This window comes from Harpia harpyja, chromosome 20, assembly GCF_026419915.1.
Source record: "Harpia harpyja isolate bHarHar1 chromosome 20, bHarHar1 primary haplotype, whole genome shotgun sequence".
Classification (NCBI taxonomy): Eukaryota; Metazoa; Chordata; class Aves; order Accipitriformes; family Accipitridae; genus Harpia; species Harpia harpyja.
In genome coordinates, this window is record NC_068959.1 from 12,658,456 (window position 1) to 12,681,211 (window position 22,756).

The 22,756-nt window shown below is 51.8% G+C and overlaps 3 protein-coding genes across 4 annotated transcripts; 2 read left to right on the forward strand and 1 right to left on the reverse strand.

Moving 5' to 3' along the window:
• The first annotated feature begins 26 nt into the window (after window positions 1-26).
• GRPEL2 (GrpE like 2, mitochondrial) lies at window positions 27-13,136 on the forward strand. Of its 2 annotated transcripts, XR_008239482.1 has the most exons (5): window positions 27-285; window positions 5,641-5,809; window positions 6,692-6,773; window positions 8,818-9,274; window positions 10,776-13,136. XR_008239482.1 is itself a non-coding variant. In XM_052816206.1 (4 exons), exons 1-4 carry the CDS (start codon window positions 218-220, stop codon window positions 9,171-9,173), a joined length of 675 nt encoding a protein of 224 aa, XP_052672166.1. In that variant the 5' UTR covers window positions 27-217; the 3' UTR covers window positions 9,174-13,136. The 2 variants fall into 2 exon arrangements, 1 of the variants encoding a protein (XP_052672166.1); XM_052816206.1 differs by having other exon boundaries at window positions 8,818-13,136.
• A 2,607-nt stretch (window positions 13,137-15,743) lies between these two features.
• Window positions 15,744-19,050, forward strand: PCYOX1L (prenylcysteine oxidase 1 like). Its single transcript, XM_052772120.1, has 6 exons — window positions 15,744-15,877; window positions 16,231-16,437; window positions 16,902-17,076; window positions 17,166-17,377; window positions 17,476-17,616; window positions 18,227-19,050. Exons 1-6 carry the CDS (start codon window positions 15,787-15,789, stop codon window positions 18,883-18,885), a joined length of 1,485 nt encoding a protein of 494 aa, XP_052628080.1. The 5' UTR covers window positions 15,744-15,786; the 3' UTR covers window positions 18,886-19,050.
• Window positions 19,051-19,583: 533 nt separating this feature from the next.
• On the reverse strand, window positions 19,584-22,279 carry IL17B (interleukin 17B). The gene is made up of 3 exons (XM_052816676.1): window positions 21,914-22,279; window positions 20,665-20,951; window positions 19,584-20,437 (listed from the first exon to the last, which is right to left on the reverse strand). The coding sequence occupies exons 1-3, from the start codon at window positions 21,932-21,934 to the stop codon at window positions 20,182-20,184; spliced, it is 564 nt and encodes a 187-aa protein (XP_052672636.1). The 5' UTR covers window positions 21,935-22,279; the 3' UTR covers window positions 19,584-20,181.
• Between the last annotated feature and the right edge of the window lie 477 nt (window positions 22,280-22,756).

Genomic DNA, 22,756 nt, shown 5'->3' on the forward strand with positions numbered 1-22,756 from the left:
GCGGATCAAGCCCCGGGCTGCGGGGTCCCGGCCCCGCCGCGCCCGGACGAGCGGCCCGAAGCACCGCGCCGGACCCGCGCTGAGGCGCCGCCCGCCCCGCCGCGCTGCCTGCCGGGACTCGTAGTCCGCGCGGGGGGGGCTTCTGGGAGTCGTAGTTGGCGGGCGGCGCCGGCGCGTCGTTCCCCCTCCCTCAGTCAGTCCGTCGGTTGGCGGGGCGATGGCCGCCCGTTCCCTGCGGCGCTTCGGGACCGTCTTCTCCCTCGGCGGCTCGCCGCGGCGCGGCAGGTACGTGAGGCGGCGGGAGCGCAGGAGGGGAGCGGGGCTGCGTCGTCCCTCTCCCTCAGCCGTTAACGGTCGCCAGCGGCTGCGGCGCTGACCCCTCCCCTCCTGTGGCGGGCTCGCTGCGAGACGTGGCAGCGCCCCGGGCCCGGGGCGCCCGCGGGGGTGTGGGCCGGCCTGGGCCTCCCCTGGAAGGACGCCGTGTCCCCTTCCCCTCCTCCAACTACTTACCCTTCGTGAGGGGCACGCAGCCGGCTCTTAGCTCTTCAGAAGGCCTGGAATTAAAATAAGCTCTCAATAAGCAAGCTCTTTCCTGGAAAAGCGACGTTTTGAGGAAAACAAAACAAAACAAAAAAATCATTTTTCATTTTTAAAGTAAAGCGTTTCTGCGGTCAGTAAGTCACGTTGTGAGGTTGTTTCCTGCTGTTACACGTATCCACGGGGGATTTCTGAGTCTCTTCTTGCCCATCTGAACCATTTATTCGTGACCTATATGTTTAATGTGCTCCTCAGTTTTTATTTTTGTTAGTGATGCAGCACCTGTACTTTCAGCATGTTTTGGATGGTCGAGGGAAGAGGGTCCATTTAATTGTGTCAATATTTAGACAGAAAAACAGTGTCCAGTCATATTTTTGGACATTGTGGAATATGGCTTATAAAATGGAAATCCATAACAGGTGCTTTGGTTATTTGAGTGGAATGTGGGCAGGTGAAAAGAAAAAATGCCAAAATGCATGTTAGTTTATCCCAGAGTTTTTTTCTGGGGGAAAAAAAAGAAAGACCATTTAAATGCAATAAAATAATTCTGCAGCACATCATAGCAGCCTCTGCGTTTGGGACTAAATGTAAAGATGCGTGTCTGAAAGTCCTTCCTTTTTCATATGCTCTTACATGTGTGAAAACTGCTTTGCCCCTTTCAACATGTCCACCAAGTTTGAAATAGGTGACTTTGATGGAAGCTGAGCAGGCTTCCTTCATGGAGGATTGCCAGAACCTGCCATCGGTGTGAAACTCCTCTTTCTATGCAAGTTTTCTGTGCCTGTGGCTGCATCGCAGCCAGCAGGAGTGGCTCCGTACAGCAAAGCGGTGGGTGGTGGGGCCCAGACACCCATGCTGCCCGCGTCTTTGGGACTTCTTAGCCTGGACTCGCTGTAGACTGGGAGCCTACTGCCCAGTTAACAGCCATCCTGCATTAAGGTGCACTGCACAAGCTTGTTCTCCAGTTTCATCAAAGAGGAATCCACATGGTATTAATCTCTGGTATCGCTCCCTGATGAAACAGAGCGCAGTAATTGAGGGTAATTAGGAGATTTCCTTCCAAAGCACGCTCATCAGAGCTAAAACACCAATGCAGATGTTTCTGTGTGTCTCAGCACTTGCGTGCTTTGTCATGCTGATTTGGGAGGAGGAGGGAGTGTTTAAGGAGAGATCGGGTAGGACCCTTGTGTTCGGAGGGAACTTGACAACGTCGGTTTGGGATGTTAGGTTATGGTGCCTGTGCTCCAGAAAGAGGTGATACTATTGTTCTGACCACAGAGACCTGTTCTCGTATTTAAATTCTAATCTTCAAGGACAATTGGCTTAAACCATATGGCTACAATCAACTTCTCTGCTATATCTATCTACTTGGCTTTCTGTGACATCAGTTTGTAAATCTTTTTGTATCACCAGCTTACTTGTATAATCCCTTCACGCGCTCTGGGACTTCCACGTGTCTGTCACTTCAGGATGTGTCAACTCCTCCAGTGGGATTTCTGCCTATTTTTAGGGCAGCTATGATCAAGACTGTGTTTAGAAGATGGAGCACAGTGCAGTGGACAGACTGTAAATAGCACTTGCCCTTTTTAGTGGAGTATTTCTTTCATCCTGAAGGAAGAAGTAAACTGAGTGGCATTTTCAATTCTGCATAATAGTCCTTCTTAAGTATTCCCTTTGGAGTCAGTCTGTGGTTCTTGTTTCTTGCCTACAACTTTTAAGGCAGGCTCGTCTGAACAGCACTCGATACCCAGGGCGTTTCACTGCACGGGGGAGTGTTCTGTGACTTGGTTTCACAAGCTGGGAAAAGGAGTCCATGCAGGCAGCTCTCTGCTTCACGTAGGCAGGTCCCCGTAGCTGAGGCACCAGCTCATTCATGCCCCTCTCCTCCTACACGCTGAAACACACCCATGTGTGTAGTGTAAATCACTTGCAGAGGGAAATGACTCACCTTTGCTTCTTGGATGCAGAAGAGTTAACTCATTTGTATAGCTTTTTTAAGACACAGGAGTCTAACCTGTGAGGCACCTAGCAAGGCTGCTTTCTCAGTTGCATTTCAGGTTCTTTGGTTCATCTGTAGCATGGCTAATTTCCATCCCTGCAGCTCTTTAAATGAAATGCAAGATGATAAAGGACAAAGCTTGCAGCTGGTGCTTAACCACGGACGCACCTTTTATTTACAAAGCAAGCTTTGCAGTTGTTTAAAGCTTCACAGATTGATTTTGAAGGCTTGGTGAAGGGGGTCGTTCTCTGTCCTCAACTCCTGTTTAGTCTACTTTCTATAACTTTGAAAAAGTGCTGTGTTAACCAGTCAACAAAACGAATGTGACAAGCATCTTAAAAATCATTCAAGATGGGGTCTTGTGAGCCAAACAAATCTCTCTGCAGCCAGGGATAAAGTGTGGGGTTTTCTTCTGTGTTGGCATTCCTGGAACCCAGAACCGCCGTGGCTGGGCAGCTTTTTGAAAAGAGCTTGGTGACAGCCCCTTGTCTGGTTCTTTAAAGATTAGTGTGAGGAACGTCCTGATGTAGAGCAAGTGTAGGTAGCAAAAGCACTTTCAGACTTGTGTCTGGTATGTAATGTGTTGAGAAGGAGTGGTTTGACATACAGATCATGTTTTAAGTACCCACTTAATAAAAAAATAGCATATGCAAGTGTCTTCAGGTGGGAAAAGGAAGTTGTTATTAGTGTTGTGGAACATTTAGCAACCTTGTATTAAAGATAAAATGAGGAAACATCTTGGCTGCTAAGCAGGGAGTGGTAGGAGATGCTTGGTGGTCTTTGGGCAGATATAAATCTCTTAAACTGTGCTTTGGTCATAGAGCTGAGCCAGTCTAAGCCCTGGCTGCCACGCAAAGGGGGACACCTCTTCCCTTCCCCATATTCTCCCTCCCACATCTCACCAGGCTTCACGTGTTTGTCTTCTCTTTTGTACTGGCACTTGCACTCATCTGATCTGTCAGAAAACCTATTCAGGGACACAGTCAGAAAAGTCAGGTTTGGAGGGTTTTTTTGTAGGGTTAGTTTTCAGCTGGTTTAACTCCCTGAACCTTCATTCTGCACAGCTCCAGTACTGGAATAAGGGGAGCAAACCTGTCCCAGTTGCCACTGTAAGCTCAGCTGGATTGCTGAACAACACTTCGGTCTCATGACCGATTTGATAGACCCAGAAACAAAAGGTGTGTACTTCTGCGACATTGTACCTGAGCAATATAGTCTTGCTGAAAAGTAAGAAAGCTTAATGGTGCAGGCCTGGTAACATGAACTCAGCTATATCGATTCTGGGGCCTAAATTAGCATCTCTGTGCAGTGTTGAATTGTGCTGTATAAACACAGTATTTTGAGTTGGTGCCAGTGCAGCGACCTCTGTGCACTTAGTATATGCAAAACCCCTCTATTAAAGGGGATGTTGAAAGCCCTGCTCAAAGGAGGAGCCCAGGTGTTCACAAAAAAGGAGACACCCTTCCTTCTTAAGTGTATATTAAAATGTTTCCTGAATGGAGCTGGTTTGGAAATAAATTGAACTTTCTACTGCAGACCCTGTTCATGGTGTAAGGCGTGAGAAGGAGGTGGGCTGAGGCTTCATCCTCATGCTGACAGGAATGGGTCCTGTCTGGGTTGGTTTGTAAAAGCAAGTGGTGTAGGAGGGGGAGTGAAAATTCTTGGTTTCACTCTTCGAGTGACAGCATTGTTACCACAGGTGAAGGGCTTTCTGGAAAAGAACAGAATGAAGTGAAAAATGTTTTCTTTATTTTTCAAAGTGTCTAGCATGCTGGTTTTGATCATCTTCTGACCAAACTGTTTTCAGACAGACTTCTATTATCTAGTTTTTTGAAAACATGTGAGATTGTTACAGTATAGAATAGGCTGCTAAGCACCTAGGCGGTGTTTATACAGCTCAATCCAATTACCTGGCTCTTTGGTTGTTTCATCATTTCATCTGCAAGTTGTGGAGTCAGGCTCCTAGATGAGCTCCACCTGCTGTACCAACATGAACCACTGACAAGTGTGCTTTTTAGTTGAAAAGCATACTTGGGATGAAAAAGTCATTGGAAATAGGGTAGGCTTCAGCACTTGAGGCTTGGGCTTGTTTTCGGTTTTTTTGCCTTTGGGACTCTTTCATTGCCAATAGAGATAAAAACATTTGAAGTGCTTAGAAATATTGGAGAATATTAGGGAAAATTTTCAGTTGGCATGTTCAGTCCCTTTTCCAAACACAGCTAATGGAGCTGTGAAGATCCTGGCAGATGGCTCCAGAATATTTGGGATGGACACAACTTGGTCATGTCTCTGACACTTCTCTTTAGTTTCTTAACTGTTGTTTGTGCAGTGGACGTGAAAGCTGGATACAGTCTAGCAATTGCTACTTTGGAAGAAGAACTGATTGGCAAAAGGTTCAACCTCTCATCCTCTTCACTCAATAGGAGGAAAACTGAATACACCAAATACAATGTCTGTTTGCAACCAGGAGAACAAATGGGTCAGAGCATCTGGGAATTGGATCCTCCGCTAGCCAGCAGTTTGAGATGTGTATGTCTTTCCTTGCTTGTTGACTTGCTCCACAGAAATCCACAGCCATTCTACTTGCCCTTTTGTGGTCACTGTACCATCTTGGGTAGCAGGCTAGGCTCTGCATGCCTATCTTATTAAGTGCCATGGGTTTGCAGATCTTGCTGAATTTTGCTCAGAACATTGGGGATTTTTTAAATAACTGTAAAAACAGCTTTACACTACCTGCCTCCTTTTCAAGACTACCTTGCAAACATTTTTCTGAAGTTTGTCATTCGATATTGACCACCTGTACTAGGAGGTCAGCAAAAATGCAACTCACAACTTGTTTTCCTGTGAAAATCTGACTCTTTTCAAGGTATGTCAAAGAAGTGGTGTATAGCCTCTGTAGTGACATGTGAGTCTAAAATAAAAGAATTTTGCAAAACATCTGTCTCTTTGTGTTTCTGTGCTAGTTGTCCATATTTTCTGAAAAGTGCTAAAATTTTATCTAGAATCCTATGTACCTTTTTTAAGAGAGCCTGCTTTTAGTAATGACACTAAACTAGAATTCTTGTTGAGCCTGTTGTTACTTAACTTCCCTTCTTTGTCTCTAGTTTGTATTTCAGGGGATCCCACTGTGTTTTCAGCACTGCAGCTCAGCAGAGAAGTACAGGAGACGAGTGTGGTCCAGAAGATCCCCGTGATGAGCCCAAGCATCCCCTTTCTGACTGTGCCTTAGAGCACAAAGCCATCAAATTGGAAGAACAAGTCCGGGATTTAACTGTGAGTATGCTGCTGGTGGCATCATGATGTCTTTCATTCAATCCCCTTGACTAGGTCTGTCTTTCAGCCCTGGCTTTTTCTGTAAGCCCTGTAACACACAACGCCGCTGTGCTGTGGCAGCCTTCAAAGCAGCTGTGCTCTGAGTGTGAGAGGGTGCACTGTGAAAGTACAGTCTGCCTTCCTCAGAAACACCATCTGTCAGTAGCACCTAGGAGCAAGACACTGATAGTATGATCCTGGCAGGCAAAACTGTATGCTGCAGGTGATCTGGTCAGTTTTTTCACAGCGTTGTACAGAGGGGATAGCAGTAGGTTCATCCGATTAGTATCACATGCGGTGTCGCACAGGATTCAGATTGTCCAAGAGGGGAAGTCCTCTTTAGTGACAGTGGTGTGGTGGAAATGGTAGGGATCATGTTATAGGGACTTTGAAGAACAGATGTGACTAAGGAGAGGATTAAATACCGCAGCACTGGGCAATTCTGGAGATAATGGCCCTGAGAATACTACTGCACCAAGCGATAAATCAGCCAGTTGCAGATCTGTTGCTGAGACTGCCAGCTTGCCTGCTAGAGAAAGGAGTGTCTGAATAGCCACAGTGAGTCATGCAAAAAGCAGCAGCCTGACAATGCGGTGGGGTGTTCAACTGAGCTTCGCCCTGAATGCTTCTGGCCTTCACTTGGGTCTTTTGAGGGAGTTGCAGTTGTGCTGATTAATCAGTAGGAGAGAGACCTGGGTTTGCATGTAGTGAAAATGCAGAAGCCCAGCACAACATTCTGACATGAAGTGGGCTGTTTTTAAAGTGTTTCTAAGGGATTGCCAGCTGTCAGGAAATGGGTTTTACCTCCTTGTTTGATGTGTCCCCTTGCTATTGTCGTTACAGGAACGATACCGGAAAGCCTTGGCAGATTCTGAGAATGTCCGGAGGAGAACACAGAAGTTTGTGGAAGATGCCAAGCTCTTTGGTAAGCAAAGTGAGACAGAGCTGTGCTTACTGTGGTGGCCTGCCTGCCTGAGCATAAAATGCTGATCAACAGCTTTTCTCTCTCCCCCCGTCCTGCCCTCATTCATTGTAAAGTTTGGCATGATGTTTGGCCTGGACTTTTGGTGTCTGGGCTTACTCACTATTTTTTCTGTATGTCCAGCTGTGTCCTATCAGGTTTATCTCAGTGACTGTTTTGTGATTTTTTTTTTTAATAAAATAGGCCCAGTGCAGTTGAGTGTAGTTCTGCTGACTTGGTTGAAATTACAGGCTCTTCTGTATGCTGAGATTTGGCTCTGGCAGGGTGTATTTCATACTCAGCTGTGTCATCAGGTTGTGATCTCCTTTACTATATTAACAGCCTCTTCTCTTCTGCTCTAGCTTTTAGGAGGTAGATGCTGCCTGGGACAAAGGTTGTCAATTCCTGTATCAGACATTCTTTAAAACTTCTATAAGAAATATTTTACCATCAGTGAAGTGAGCTGAACTTGTAGCTTTGGCCACAGAGGCAGGTGAAGGGGGAATAAACTGCTGTTTAATCATTGCACTCTGTCAGCACCATCTCTGAGAATGAGAAATTGTTATTCTCCACAATGCATGAATTTTGGAAGGTTTTTTGTTCTAGTTTTGTTCTAGCTTTGAAATAAGAGTTCCTGTATTTTTCTTACTGTTCTACCAATTGTGCTATAAAATGGCTGTCAAGTTCTGGGATAATCAGCACCCTTGGTTCTGAGGGGGGGGGGGGTTGAGGTCTTTGAATTTTATATGTAGTATGCTTCAGATCTGAGGAAAAATTAGGTTCTTTATTAGAAGTTGCTCACAGAGTGAGGCATGGGGGTCTGTAGAGCATTAAAACAGACTCTGGTGCAAGAGGAAGACCTGAAAGGAAGTTGTAGCAAGGTGGGTGTCAGTCTCTTTTTCCTAGGTAACAAGTGATAGGATGAGAGGAAATGGCCTCAAGTTGTGCCAGGGGAGGTTTAGATTGGATGCTAAGAAATATTTCTTCACTGCAAAGGTTATCAAGCATTGGAACAGGCTGCCCAGGGAAGTGGTTGAGTCACCATCCCTGGAGGTATTTAAAAGTCATGTAGATGTGGCACTTAGGGACACGGTTTAGTGGTGGACTTGGCAGTGTTAGGTTAACGGTTGGACTTAAAGGTCTTTGCCAACCTAAATGATCCTGTGATTCTATGAAATGGTTGGTAACAGGTCTGCTTCTGTGTGCTCCTTGTGGCTTCTCCTTTATGCTTCTTCATTCTGCACATGTTTAAACATGTATGTACAACCATAGACAGCACCTAACTATTGTTTCTCTTTCTTTGTTTTCCTAATATGTCTTTCCAGTAAGTTAGTTATGGCATCTATATAACTGAGGGAGGCTGTTTTTCCTGAAATTTCTGCACTGTGTAGTACACCACTTCTGGAAATGTATACAATCTAAACCCATTTTTCTAATGAAAAAGACTGCATGACGTTTCATGACCAACCAAAGGACCATCTTTCCCAGTCCTTCCACCGTAGTTTTAACTTATGAATAAAATTGAGGATGTACTTTTGAATGGTCATGTGTTGTTTTTACTTCCCCCCATTGTGTTTGTTCCCCGTGCCCATGTGCATTTGTGTGAGTTGCTTGGCAAAACACTTATGTCTGTGGGACTGTATGAGAGGGTGTGGAACAGTGTCCTAAATGACAAGTCTTAGTTACAAGAACTTTTTGGAGTGAAATACTAATGCTCTGCTTTGTCAGGTATACTATATATGTATATATATGTTGATGTGTATAGATGTACCTTTCCTGCATATACCTTGATTTGGGGAGTCTTTAGATTACTACCCATGTAATGACAAAGGTTTGGCTACAGGATACAGAAGACAACGTCTGCTCTCACTAAAGTAACGGTTCAAATCAATTAGGAGCTTTAAACATGCTTTCAAACTGCTGTGACTTTGTGCCTATCATTGGTACTGTAGCTTTGTATGTTCTGTAGACTGCCCTTCATTTACTTCTTGCTTCTTTGTGCATGTAGGGATCCAGAGTTTCTGCAGGGACCTTGTGGAGGTAGCAGATATCTTGGAGAAGACTGCTGAGAGTGCCGCAGAAGAAGCAGAGCCTAGTAATCCAAATCCAACCCTGAAGAAAATCTATGAAGGCCTCTCTCTCATAGAGGCCAAATTGCAAAGTGTATTTGCCAAACATGGCCTTCAGAAAATGAACCCTGTTGGTGGCAAATATGACCCATACGACCACGAAATAGTCTGCCATGTACCAGCCGAGGGAATGCAGCCAGGCACAATAGCACTGGTGACTCAGGATGGCTATAAACTCCACGGTCGCACTATCAGACATGCACTTGTCGGCGTGGCAGTAGAGTCACAGGAATGACATGGGCTAACCCATTGGCATCTGGGACCTTACTGAGCTGAGGACCCCTCAGCACTCAGTCACAACTGCAGCTGCATGTCTTTACTTATTTATTAAGCTAGGTTTGTATTGTATGTTGGCTTCTTTATAATGTGTGCAGTCATTTTGCCATTAATTCTAAGGTACCTGTATATTTAATAATCCTTTTTGGAGTATGTGGAGTAGTACTAGAAGTCCTGCTATTTGTCAGAAATGTGGCACTGTAGCCCCTTTCTCTGTTGCTCATTTCTCCATTAAGACTTGTATGGGGAAGAGGGGAGATATGGGAGAGAAAGGGAAATTCTCTGAGAGCTAAGGAATCTTGTCTCCCGGTTCCATCTCCGAGACAGACTCCTGCAGTGGCCTTCAGGAAAGTAACTTCTCTGCCTCAGTTTCCGTATCTGTATTAAGGGACTATAATAATACTTACTGACCTACCTCACAGGGATGTGGTGAGGCTTTTTCTTTATAAAGCACTCGGGAGAAGAAAAGCCCAAAGGGCTGAGTATTATTATCAGGCTGGTTTTCGTGTCTTCTCTCGTCCCCAGACCCCTCAGGTGGGGATGAAGATGATCACTTGAAATGACATTTAGGGCAGCTTTTTCTTATGTCACTTCAGGAAAACAATCCTGAATTAGTGAAATCTTGTGTCGTACTACAGTTAAATACAGATGAAGTTTTAAAGAAAATTCAGTTGTTAGGTCAGACTAATGTGTTAATATTTGTTCTCCAGATAAAATTTTAGCTTACCTCCTTGTTCCAAAAGGTAAAACAGGGAGTAGTGGTTCTTGGTGGAGCCAGAAAACTGTTCTCAAATCTCTTTTTCTCCAACCAAAAAGTATATTTTAAAGGAGAGTAATTTCTCTTCCCTGATGGGTATTTGTGCAGCTTTCAAGCATGATAAACTATATGCTCTTTGTTGCAGCTGCTAGCAAAATGGAGATGTGCCCTTAAGCAGGAAATCTGGACTGTTTTGTTTTCTCAGCTCTCCAATAATGGTACTCGGATAACACTAACTTCCAATTCACATTCAGATTCTACTTTTGCGTGGTCATAGTAAATATTAAACCTTTTGGGTTTTGATGCAAGGAGAAAAATCTTTTCTACTAAAAGTCTCAAGTGCCCTTGAACCAATTTTAGCAGCGGTGACAAGAAAGCCAGAGAAGCAGAAGGCTGAGGAAGTGAAAGCTGACCTCAAGCCGTCCTCTTAGTTGGAGGCATGTTGTTGTCACAGCATGGCATATGTATTTCCCAGTGGTCCTTTTGCCTGGGAGTCCATTTATCTCAGCTGAAAGGATGCAGTCACTGAGTAAGATCAGAATTTAACCCTTTACAGAACAGCAAGCAGTATAATGACCGAAGAGTTATATAAACCAGCCTATGGTCTGCACTACACAAAATGGAGGCAGGAATGGTTGTTTTTGGCTTGTTTCTTACTGATTCATTAATTCCTGCCTTTCTACTTTCTGGAATTGGATCCATGGCCTGACAGTTATTTGAGATCCACTTCCAAAAACTCTTTACTTATGGTGGATGCCATCACTGGTTTGGAAGAAAGCTTATTCGTCTCCCATTCCTTTGCAGGCTTCAGTTGCATAATCCTTTTGTGGTGGACTTCAAGATTACCGCAGTCTTCTGTTAGCAGCTATCGACAGTCTTTCATCTGGGGAGACTATGTGCAGCTAGTTGGTTGTCATTCCAGAAATTTAAGGAAGATGCACGTTTCTAATATGCTCCATGCAAGCTGCTTTAGTGACAGCTGTGTGTGGGTGACTCGGTAGTGGGTACTTTCTGAAGTGCAGTTTTCTGCCTCTCCGTAGGTAGGTTTTCAGGCAGGTACTTGAGATTTCAGCCCTGAAACAGCACTTCATGGCAGCATTAGATCACTTCGGACAAAACTCTTGTTCAGTGCTCTTGTTTTACCATGTTGTTGGAAATTTCAGAGACATACAGGACTTCATTGTTTTGCTGGTCTACTTGCTGACTGGGTCACCAGGTTATGCTGTTACTCAAGACAAAGAACAGGTAAAATATGAAATGTGGCAATGCAAGCCGTGCTGTTTTGCCTGAAAACTGTCTGCAGCCTGTTCTGAGGAAACCGTGCCTTCAGCTGGAAGGAGCGGTTGGGTTCTCTGCTGCCTCTTCAGCCCCTGCTATATCAGCTGAGTCTTTTTGCAATATGAGGGGAGAGCTGGTTATGGAAACTAACTTTGAATGTAAAACTGTATTTATAAGGAACTAAACAAAAGCAAAGACATTTTACATGACAGGTAGTTTTCTGTCATAGAAAGGCTGCAGCTTACCTGAGCCAGATTTAAAAGTAGCGTGTGACCAGAAGTGATAGGATCCAAATCCTCTTTAAACGGACCCATGGAGCCACTTGGCTGTGAAAGTATACTACAGCTACTTGGTCCACCTTCGGACTATTTGCCAAGCCTGCCTGTTTCCTCAACTAGTATTCACCCATTTTTGCCTTAAAGAAATACCCTAAAATGCACTCCAGACTTTCTGTCTGTACTAAGAGGTTATTGATTCAGCTTGTATATCTGGGAGCCACTTTCACTGCAGCGCTGTTGTGTGGCTAGAGCAGGAATCTGAGGGATCCAGTTCCTGTGCAGTCTTTCTCACCCTCCCAAAGGCCCTGTTTAATTTTGGGCAAGCTATTTTCCCAGTTCATGCCCCAGTTTTTTTCAATCTCTGAAACTTCTACAGGATCTTATTGGGCTTTTATGATGATTACTGTAAGATGTACCCATTGCTTAGAGACTCTTCTACAGAAGTTACCAAAGAGATAAATACTGTAGCTGTTGTTTGTCCTAGTTTCTGCTTCCTTTGAATGGTGAAGTGAAAATGAAATAACCAAACCTGGATTCCATCACAGAATCCAGATTTCCTAGGCAAAATTTGATTCTCTTGCCTTTCAAGCACACTTAATGATCTCTTTTATCGTGGGTGAGATTGCATAAGGGTGGATTGAATTTCTCCTTTGTAGGTTCTTGCTCCCTTGTCTGCCCTGTTTGTGTAAAGCTTGCACACTCAGCACGGTGGGGCAGAGTCCCCGTTGGTGCGGTTCCATTGCACTCTGCAGAGTTAGACCAGAGAGGAGACAGACCCAGGAGCTTTTTCTCTCCAGTCACTTTATTCAATGACTATGTAATAAAGCACAGGAGTACGTTAGCAGGGATGGAATAGCAGTGGAGAGGAAGTGTCATGTACTTCTTGGTCATTTCCACTCTGTTTGCCTAGCCATGAACTGAAGGGCTCGAGCTGGGAATGCAGACAACTAGATAAGATGTGCATGAGATGCTGATGTGTGGACCTGCATTTCTCCTCTCGGGAAGTGGGCAGCCCCACTGAACGTGGGCGTTTGCCTTGTTCTGTGACCTTGCTGTACCCCTCAGTGGGACATATTTGAGTTGAACTCCCGGACAAGTCTCCAGTGGCACTGTCTCATGAGCGTGGCAGCGTCTTAACTCTGACCAGGAGCAGTGCAGAATGTGAATGTCACTTTGTGAACCTTAAATTCTCAGTGCTTCATCAGCAGAGCTTCTGTTGAGAGAGACAGCCGTGATAAATCAATAGCTATTAGCAGTCCTTTAATTTTTAAAAAAATGTATTTAAGTTTTATATTGTGAATATTGTAGTATTTTTTTATTTTAAAACTTGAGATGTTTTGATATTACTTGTGAAGTCAAATGAACAAAGCATTGCTAATCTCCAAAAATCTAAGTCCATTTAGTTGGTGGGAAACCTGTATATATTGTATTTTTTTGTGTTTCTGTGCTCTTTGTTTACCCAAAGGTTCTAGCTGTATGAAAGACAAAGACTGAAGTGTGGGAGTGGTGCAAGTAATTGACAATGACATTTGAGTTAATGTTGGAAAGGGCTGATTTCCTTTAGATGTCCAGATACTGTCCATTTGCTAATAAAAAAGAATTGCAGTTGCTTCTTTTTCCTTTCTTCCCTGCGCCAAACTGCTGCTCGTTCCGACTGCCACTCTAGTCAAGTGGGACTGTGGATTGCAAGGTTTCTCACTGTTCCTGATCCAATTGTCTACAATAAGGGCTATAGTCCATGGCAGTACATGTTGAACATTTTATTAACAATGCTTTATGTGGACTCCCAGAAATGCACACACGTGTGCGTGTCATCTTTCCTCATGCAGGTGAGTTGTCGGGGAGTTCTGCACTGATAAACTGCCCGGGTGTGTCGTTCTCTGGTACTTCCATGCCTGCTTCTGTGTCTGTTCCTAGTAAGTCTCGTCACGGACCATCGTGTAGAGAAATGCTCTCTGCCAGCCTTTAGTAGTGGTTCATTCTGCAGAACTCTGCCAACAGTTGCAATCTTGATACCTGGTTTTATTTTAGCCATTCTGTTCTCTCACAGCTTGGCTTTGCTGCATTTTTGCCCTTTTGCACGTGGTATGTTGTAGCAGGCATACTGTATGGCAGCTGAATTAAGGATGGCTTAATATACAGTGTGTATTAACGCTTGTGGTATCTGCAGGCAGGTTATGATTTCAGGGATTTGTTGGAGAAAAAAACAGGCTTTCTCTGTAGGGGTGTGATTGTAAGAGATCTCATTCTCCCTTCCCGCATCCTCCACAAAAATAGCCAGGCCTCCATTCCTGGTTTTGCCTTAGTTTCATAACAGTTGGTGCCGCGTCAGTGGGCCTTGCTTGCCTTGTTCTCCTGAAGCTCTGAATGCCCCATGGCACTTCCCATTAGAAAAAACCTTTGCAAAAGACAATTTACAAATGGCCTTTCTGGGGTGAGCTCTAAATTTTTGTGCTAAAGATCTGCCAGCGAAGTCCTCTTGTGATTGTGGACTCGTTCTGCCTAAAAGCATCTGTGGTGGCATTGCCCGGTGTTCGCTAACCAGACTAGACCAGGAAATACTGCTGCCTGCTGCTGTGTTAGTAATTTCTGGCTCTGCTGGTTTTTCTTTGTAGCAACAGGGAGAGTTGGGAGTTTTCAAACCACAGCCACCGCCATCTGCAGAAAAGCATCAGAGCTTGTGAGCAGGAGGAAGAGCATTTTGCTTATGGCACAGTATTGCAGAACACCTGCACACAGGGCATGGTCTGCCGTGAGAGGGAGGCGATCAGGAGCGGTGCTGACCCGGACTCCTAGGAGCCTTGCTGCATGTACAGCCAGATTTTTTGTCGCCCACAGCCATGGTGAAATTGGGCTGGTTAAGTAAGAGCTTGTTAAAACCTGAGGCATGCTGCAAAGATATTTGTGTGCTGTGTTTTAAGCAGCTTTGGGAACGTCATCTCCCCATCCTGGGTGGGTTGATACTGCCCATTGTAAGGGCTTGGGTGAGCTGAGCTATGGTAGTTTTTGTCTGTGGCCCTCCCCTCCCCCCAGATGTTCACGCCTGAGTTTCTGGGTTGTGCGTGCTCTCCCATGCAGGAACTCTGAAGTGGTTGCTGGCTGGAGAAAAGGAGGGGGCCTGTGCTTGTGTTGTGTTTCTCCTGAGACAAAGTTCAGATGACGGATTCTCAAACTAAATTTTGTCCCTTGGTACAGAGCCAGCCCTGGGCTACAGCAGGCTCTGGGTCTGTCATTACATGTCCTACCTGTTCCAGTTTTTGCTTAGTCTTTGCTATGCTTTGTAATCTGAGTAGCACCAGGCTCTCGGATGGCATCCCCATGGCACAAGCTGCTGGCTGTTGGGCACCTTGTTTTGCCCAGGGCAGAAAAGTGCAAGCAAAAGCTTGAAATGCCCTTGCTTGATGCATGAACCACCGCAGGATGCAGCCTGTTCTCCTCTGCCGGGTACTGAGCACTGCGTGCCGTTGCCCATGTGCAGACTGAGCATGTGGAAATGTGCTCTGGCAGCAGTTTGGCCCAAGTACTGCCCTACGGTGCAGCCCCAGCATGCTTGCAGCGGGAGAGAGGTGGTGCTGGGGGGAGCTCCTGGTTTTGGGCCCTTGGCTCCCCATTGGGTTGATTGGGAGTGGGATGCCGCTGAGCGTCCTGGTGGGTGCGCAGCCGGCGTGTGAGGAACAGAGGGCACTGAGGATCCTCGCTGTGGCCGTGCCCAGGCTTGTTCGCGTGCCGTACCCCGCACTTCTGGATGTTGAGGGCCTCCTCTGACCCCCAGTGTCATTCTCGGAGGATGAGTGCTGAGAGATAAAGTTGTCACAAGGCCTGCTTTTATAGAATCATAGAATCATTTCGGTTGGAAAAGACCTTCAAGATCATCGAGTCCAACCATTAACCATGCCCCCTAAACCATGCCCTGGTTTATGCTGCTGCTGTGTCTCCGGCGAGCCCCGTGCTGCCCCTGTACCGCTCCCCCGAAGCCGGGGAGCAGTCCGAGGCTCCCCGCATCCCTCCGGCTCGGCGGGAGCAAAGCCCGCTCCCCTCCCCGTGCTCGCCCTGCTCCTCCTCGCCTTGCCGCCGCCGGCTCAGGGCTCCCAGCGCCGGGGCAGGCCTCCCTCCGCTCGCCGGCAGCGGGCTCCCTGCCCGGGGCGGGGCGGCAGCGGGGGGCCGAGCCTGCGGTAAGGGGCGGGCGGGGCCGGGGCGGGGCCGGGGCGGGGCGGGCGCTGCCGCTGCCGGGACGCGCTCTCCGCGCCGCCGTCCGCGCCATGGCCCCGCCGCCCGCCGCGCTGCTCCTGCCGGCCCTCGCCGCCCTCCTGGCCGCGCCCGCCGCCGCCCGCGCCCCGCCGCGCAGCATCGGTAGGAGCCGGCGGGAGGGGGAGGGAGCGTACTGAGGCGGGGAGGGGGCACCCACGCCGGGTACCGGCAGCACCCGGCCTCCTCCCTGCTCGCCCGCCTGCCTGCCTCCGGGGGCGGGAGAGGGGAGCTCCGGCATCCCTCCGCGGCGGGAGCAGGGCGCGCTGCCATGCAGCCCTGCGCCGTCCCCGCGGCATCCCCACGCTCGCACGGGGCGCTGGCCTCTTCCCCAACCCCCCCCCCCACCACCACCGCGGCCGGGGAACCCGGAGCTCCGGGCGGAGGGGCAGCGGCGTCCCCCTGCTCTCTCGGGGCGCGCTGCTGACCCGGCCGCCCTCGCCCCTCTCCGCCGGCAGCCGTGGTGGGCGCCGGGCTGGGCGGCTCGGCCGTCGCCTATTTCCTGCAGCAGCACTTCGGGCCGCAGGTGCAGCTGGACGTGTACGAACCGGCGGGCGTGGGCGGGCGGCTGGCCACCGTCACCGTCAATAAGCAGCAGTATGAGAGCAGGGGAGCCTCCATCCACGCCCTCAGCCTCCACATGCTGGACTTCGTCAAGATCCTGGGTGAGCGCGCGCACCCCAGCGCTTGTAGGGCCTCCCTCCCTGAGCCGGCGGGCTGGGGCAGCGGGGAGGGCTGCTTCCAGTCCACCTCGGCACCCGAGGCGTGCGGTCACCCTCTTGCTGTCCCTGTGCCCCAGCCCTGTTGTCCCCTGGAAGAGAAAGGGTTTGGGGTGGCGCAGCAGATCATCAGGGCGAGGGGTCCCGGTGGAATTGGGGGGCGAGGGGTGTTCACAAACTCCCACCAGTTTGTCCCAGTAGGCAGCAGCAACTCCATGGGATGCCTCAACATATTAGATCTGCCTGGGATCCCAGTGCCCCGGGGTCTCACACTCCCTGACGCTCCTCCAAGAGCGTCTTTGCCCGCATCCCCTCCGCGGCGGTGTTCGGCGCTGGCCTTTCCCAGCAGCCAGCCAGGCCCAGGGAGGCATGCCAGCCCGGCGGGGCCGGGGCCCCTCTGCTCCCTGCAGGCCTCAAGCACCGGCGTGAGGTGGCAGGGAAGAGTGCCATATTCAGCGGGGAGCACTTCGTCCTGGAGGAGACTGACTGGTACCTGCTCAACCTCTTCCGGCTCTGGTGGCACTATGGCATCAGCTTCCTGCGCCTGCAGATGTGGGTGGAGGAGGTGATGGAGAAGTTCATGAGGTAGGAGAGCCTGCGGGGCTGGGGGGATGCAGGGGGTCTTCCCTGGCACCGGAGCATCACCAGGTGCCCTGTGCTCCTGTCCCCTCCAGGATCTACAAGTACCAGGCGCACGGCTATGCCTTCTCCAGCCTGGAGGAGATGCTGCGCTCGCTGGGGGGAGATGCCTTCGTCAACATGACACAGCGCTCAGTGGCCGAGTCCTTGCTGGAGGTGGGCGTCACGCAGCGCTTCGTGGACGACGTCATCGCGGCCGTCCTGCGCTCCAGCTACGGGCAGTCGGTGCTGGTGCCCGCCTTTGCAGGTTAAACCGGGGACTCCCTCTCCTCCCCGTGTGACTCTCCTTCCTGGCATCCCCTCCGTGGGCAGGCTGTTGAGCCACCCTCCTCTTCCTCTCCCCAGGAGCCATGTCGCTGGCGGGGGCCCAGGGCAGCACCTGGGCAGTGGAAGGAGGCAACAAGCTGGTGTGTTCAGGTCTGCTGAAGCTGACCAAAGCCAACATCATCCCGGCCAGGGTGACGGGCGTCTCTCTGCACAGCTCGGGTGAGCCTGGGCACGGGGTCTGCTCTGGGTGCTGCTGGCCTGGGCGTGGGTCTGGGGGTGCCAGGGCAGGAGGTTGGTGGTGGCAGCGTGGGGATGCTGGGGCAGAGAGCGAGTGTTGGGAGACTGGAGAGCATCCTGGTCCTGGTAAAGCATTTGGGCGAGGGTCTGGGAGTCTGTCCATCTCCTCCCCTTGTCTGATGTGGTGGGGGCCCTGTGGTACGGATCTCGGCCCTGAGGTTCCCCTCTCTCCCTTCTGAGGTCCCTCAGGTCACTTCTATGGTATCAGCCTTGTTGTAGGCTTGCTCCCCTGTCCAGCACAGCAGAAGGGCTGGATAGCTGGGGCTTGGGGCTGTGCTGCCCCAATCCTCCTTGCCCCACTAGGCTGGGCAACTTTCCAGCAACTAGGCTGGAAACTTTCTCCCACAGGCTTGATAAAATCTTTCCGCTGCCCTAAAGCATCAGCAATTCATCCATAACCATCAGATGCTATGGTCCAGCACTGGTGTGTACTGGAAAACCAGGGGATGGAGGCCATGCTAGAACAAAGGGGGCCAAGGCAATACCACTTGGGGCTCAGGGCTACTCCTAACTGTCCACCGTCTCTTTTCAGAGGGGAAAGCCCTGTACCAGGTGCACTACGAGGGTGGTGAAGGCCATGGCTCAGCTTTCTATGACATGGTGGTTGTGACGACTCCCCTGCACCCCAGCAGGAGCAACTTCACCTTTGAGAACTTTGAGCCGCCCATCGCCGACTTCCCTGGAGCCTTCCAGCCCTCCGTCACCTCTGTGGTGCATGGCTACCTCAACTCCTCCTACTTCGGCTTCCCCGACCCCAAGCTCTTCCCCTTCGCCAGCATCCTCACCACCGACACCCCTGACCTCTTCTTCAATGCCATGGACAACATCTGTCCTGTCAACATCTCAGCAGCTTTCCGTCGCAAGCAGCCCCAGGAGGCCGCGGTGTGGCGTGTCCTCTCCCAGCAGCCGCTGGACAAGCAGCAGCTGAAGACCCTCTTCAGGTCCTACTACTCAGTGCAGGTGACAGAGTGGCAGGCGTATCCCCGCTACGATGCTGCCAAGTCCCTCCCGCCCATCGTGCTCCATGAAAACCTCTTCTACCTCAGCAGCGTGGAGTGGGTGGCCAGCTCCATGGAGATGATAGCAGTGGCGGCCAAAAACGTGGCCCTGCTGGCTTACAACCGCTGGCATCAGGACCTGGAGAAAATCGACCAGAAGGACTTGATGCACAAGGTGAAGACCGAGCTGTGACACCCAGGGGAGGCGGTGGGCTGGGAGCTTCTGCGTGTAGTAGCCTGGGGAGTATTTATTGCCTTGGGGACACCAGGGGGTTTGGGGCTGGGGGAGAAGGGACGGGCTATGTCCCACATGACTTGAACGTGTGTCGCCTTCAGGAATAGAGTCCTGCCCGGTGTTGCTGTGTGTCTGTGCCACGTGCCTCAGTTTCCCTGTTACCCCTCCCCAGGCTCTACTGGAAAGGCACCTGTGCCTTTTCTGGTGAAAAAGGGTCACGATGCATCTGGTTTTGAGAGGGACCTCAGGGGGCTTTCAAGGATGAGGCTGGCTGGCATCAGCAGCAGGTGGGTCCCCCACAGTGAGCTGCCTGGCTCCCACGGCAGCCTCTCCTGCCTTCCTGGCTTTGCCCCCAGGAAACTCGGTGGTAAGGCTGGCTCCGGCTGGGGCAGTATGTCCCGTGGCCTCTCCTGTGCCATGCGTGCATGGAGCCTAGCCCCGCTCTCTGGCCCAGCACCCCAGGAATGGGCGTGCAGGGTGGGCTGTCACAGGTCCTGGCTTGCAGGGAGAGGTGTCTGCTGCAGGGTGCTCCCTGTTTCCAGGCGTGTCCAGGCTTCCCTGAGCCTGGGGCTCGACTGTGTTTTGGGGGGTGGAAGAACCTCGCCGGGAGAAGGCTGGGCAGCACCCACCCCTGGGCAGGCAGGGCCGGAGGGGCAGCGCGATGGGCCGAGGCAGGGGGCGGCTCAGACGGGGGCCAGCAATGCGCTTTATTGAAGACCTCAGAAGCTGCCAAACCACCGTCCGCTTGCCCCGCTCCCTGGGCTGCCTGGCCCAGCGCAGAGGAACTTGGAGGTGGACTGGGGAGGGTTGGGCGCTCCCGGAGCTGCTGCACCGATGGAGCGAACAAAGGCAAACAGGGACTTTGGGGAGGGAGGAGGCCTGATCCTGCCCAGCCGGAGGGACTGGTGGGCAGCTGCCTCCTCTCCCCTAGCCTGCCCTGCTGAGCTCCTCCCTGGAGGTGAGGGGGCTCGGGGCAGTGTCTTGCTGCAAGGCCGGCCGTGGGACTGCGTAGCTGGGTGACTTGCAGGGGCTGCCCCCACACCGGGTGTCACGAAAGTGGCTGCTTGGGCTGAGGCTGATGGATTCTGCAGGGGAATTTTGGGGAACTCTTGGAGCTGGAATTGCCTTGCACAAGGGCTCTTCTCACCCTGATGCTCAGCTGGTGACCCTCTCCGAGAGGGCTGGACAAGCTCAGGAAGCAAGAGCAAGCTGGTTAGATGCCCACAGGTAGCTGCAGCGGTTAGTTTTGCAACCTCAGAAGATGCAGGTGCAGCCCACAGCGATGGTCTCCATGACCATCTGGTACTTCTTGTGACACTTCTTCCCAGAAGGCTTGTGCCCCACCTTGTCCAGCACCTGGCAGAGCAGCCGGCGGACAGGCAGCCGGCTGTAGATGGGAATGCTGGCCATGGTGCGGTCCTCCTGCATCGTGAAGGGGTTGATACAGCCAGTGCAGAGGCATCGGGCCTCAGGGATGTCTGCCGGGATCCGTGTTGCGTCGTGGTTTATGCTGGAGGAGAGGGAAAGCAAGATGATGCTGGAGAGACGGTGAGATGGGGGGCAATAGGTGGCTGGGGACAGGCAGGGCAATGCCTCTGCAGGGTGAAATGGGATGCTGCGTCGCATCGCACTCCCCGGCAGCCACTGCAGCCCCATGATGCTGGAGCCGTGGCCACCGCGGTGCTTGCTGGCACAAAGCCACCATGCGTGTCCCCGAGGTCCCTGCCCCAAGCTCACCTGTAGGCCCAGGGGGATAGGCTCCTCCGGTTGGACCTCCAGAGCCTCAAGTTGACCTGGCACTTGGTGTCTCCCGGCTCAGAGCTGTTCCTCAGCTGGCGCACCATGTCCTGGATGCTGCGCTCGTAGTCTGCCATGGTGGTATAGGGGTCGTCCAGAGCCCAGGCGAGGGCAGGGGCAGCCGTGGGGGGCCGCGTCAGACCCCTTCTCCTGCCCTTCGCTGCCTTGCTTTGGTCCTTCGCTTCGGGGACCAGGACCATGGCAAAGGTGAAGATGCAGAGGAGAAGCTGAGGAGGAAGGAGGATGGTGCATGGCTGCCTGGGCTGCAGGGCTGGCACAGAAGGGGAGCTCTCCTACCTCCCATGGGTCACTGGCTGATGGCAGGACCACATTGACTTTGGGGTGGCATGTGCAACCCCCAAAGGGCAACGCTGGCCTGTGGGCGAGACCCGTGGAAGCACGCGAGGGCAGTGTGCAGGGCTGGAGGGCACACGGTTGTGGTGAGCCCCTAGCCCAGGCCCCAGCGGATGCGTGTGGCTGCAGAGTCCCTTGTCCTGGTTGCAGCTGGCAATCTGCATTGCCCAAAGTGCCCCTGCCCGAGCCGTGCCCGGTCCCTTCCCTGTCCACCCCGAGGCAGCTGTGTGCTGGGAGGGATGGGTACACCCTCGGCTCAGGCTGTACCTGGGCAGCCTCTGATTTAAAAGGAGCTTTAGAGATGAGACAGTCAAGAATGGCATCTTTATCCAAACTCTCCTCTCCCTCCCTCTGTGCTCCGAGGACGGTGAGAGAGAAAAGAAAGATGCTTTTTCCTTTCCTTCTCCCCCTGGCCTCGCAGGGCCAAGCTCCCGTGTGCTGACACCCGGCACGCTGCCCAGCGGCAAACAAAGTTGCTTTCTGTAGTGCTGCTCCCTGCTATTCGTGTCCCTGTGGCCAGCCGCAGGCAGCCCCGCACCCTGCCCGCCGTCCTGCAGCCCTTCCCATGGGTGTGCGGTGCTCCGGGGCAGGGACCGCTCAGCGGGGCTGTTTTCCCCCTCTGATGCCGGACTGTCCGGTCGGACCGTCACGGCTTTGCTCTCCAAGGCTGTTGCATCCTCACCATGCCAGGCGTGGGAGCAATGGGCCTGGCGGGCCACAGCGTGCATCTCCAAAGCAAACAAACCTAGGTAGCCACCCGTAAACAAGCGTGCAAATAATTATATTAAAGAAGGAAAACGAGGAGCAAGCCGTTAGCTGCCATGCAGTCACCTACCAGGTTTGGAGTCCGCTCCATCGCCGCGGAGGGGCTGCCGGCTGCCGTCCTGCAGTGTGGCTGGCACCAGTGAGCCGGGGAGCTAAAAAGGGAAAGCCTCAGCCCCCGGCTCCGCTCTGCCGGAGGTGTGTCTGGTCCCCGAGGTGCCAGGGAGCCTCTGCGCCAGCAGGGCGAGGGGCCAGCGTGGTCTGGGACTCGGCCACCAGCCGCCTCTCCCCGGGTGCTGGCTCCACCTGCGGCTGTGGCTGTGGATGGTGGCGGGTCCCCTCTGGACCAGGCAGCCCGGAGGGGCTTGCTGGGCAAAACCTTGCACCAGGGAGGGGGTTTGGGCTCTGGTGGTGCCACCAGCGTGGTCACAGCCCTGCTGGGGCCAGGAGGGACGTGGCTGCTGGGCTGGAGGAGCAGGGGCTTGCGGGAAGACCGGGAGTGGGATGTCCCCTGCGCTGGCAGCAAGGTGTGCAGGTAGCCTGGGGCTGTCCTGCTGTCTCTGTGGGGACAGCTGAGGGCCCGCCGTCATCCATGTGCCACTGCCAGCTCTGCTGTCCCTAGGAGCCACCAGACCCTTCTGCCCAGTGGTGAGGCTATGGCAGCCATCACTTCTTGGACCCCTGGTCTGCCTGTCCCCAAACCCTTCCCCTCCTGCTGTCCTCAAACCCGTCCCCAACCCCTGGCAGTGGGGACAGACCAGCTCTGCTCACAGCTGGCCTTGGGGCTGGGTCCCAGAGCTGCAGGGTGGTGGGTGTTAGTGGTGGGGTGCTGCCCTGGCTTCCCGGGGCCAAGCATTGGGATGCAGGCTGCTGCGGTGGGGGAAACTGAGGCACGGGAGGTGCCGGCTGCGACGCC

Bases quoted from the DNA above. Each gene is read 5' to 3' on its own strand.
- GRPEL2 (XM_052816206.1), top strand. From the start codon at position 218: ATGGCCGCCCGTTCCCTGCGGCGCTTCGGGACCGTCTTCTCCCTCGGC. The intron at 286-5,640 runs GTACGTGAGGCG...CTTTGTCTCTAG, and splicing joins GGCTCGCCGCGGCGCGGCAG to TTTGTATTTCAGGGGATCCC. The intron at 5,810-6,691 runs GTGAGTATGCTG...TTGTCGTTACAG, and splicing joins AACAAGTCCGGGATTTAACT to GAACGATACCGGAAAGCCTT.
- PCYOX1L (XM_052772120.1), top strand. From the start codon at position 15,787: ATGGCCCCGCCGCCCGCCGCGCTGCTCCTGCCGGCCCTCGCCGCCCTC. The intron at 15,878-16,230 runs GTAGGAGCCGGC...CTCCGCCGGCAG, and splicing joins CGCCCCGCCGCGCAGCATCG to CCGTGGTGGGCGCCGGGCTG. The intron at 17,077-17,165 runs GTAGGAGAGCCT...TGTCCCCTCCAG, and splicing joins GTGATGGAGAAGTTCATGAG to GATCTACAAGTACCAGGCGC.
- IL17B (XM_052816676.1), bottom strand. From the start codon at position 21,934: ATGGAGCGGACTCCAAACCTG. The intron at 20,952-21,913 runs GTAGGTGACTGC...CTTCCTCCTCAG, and splicing joins TGGAGCGGACTCCAAACCTG to CTTCTCCTCTGCATCTTCAC. The intron at 20,438-20,664 runs GTGAGCTTGGGG...CCTCTCCTCCAG, and splicing joins CTATCCCCCTGGGCCTACAG to CATAAACCACGACGCAACAC.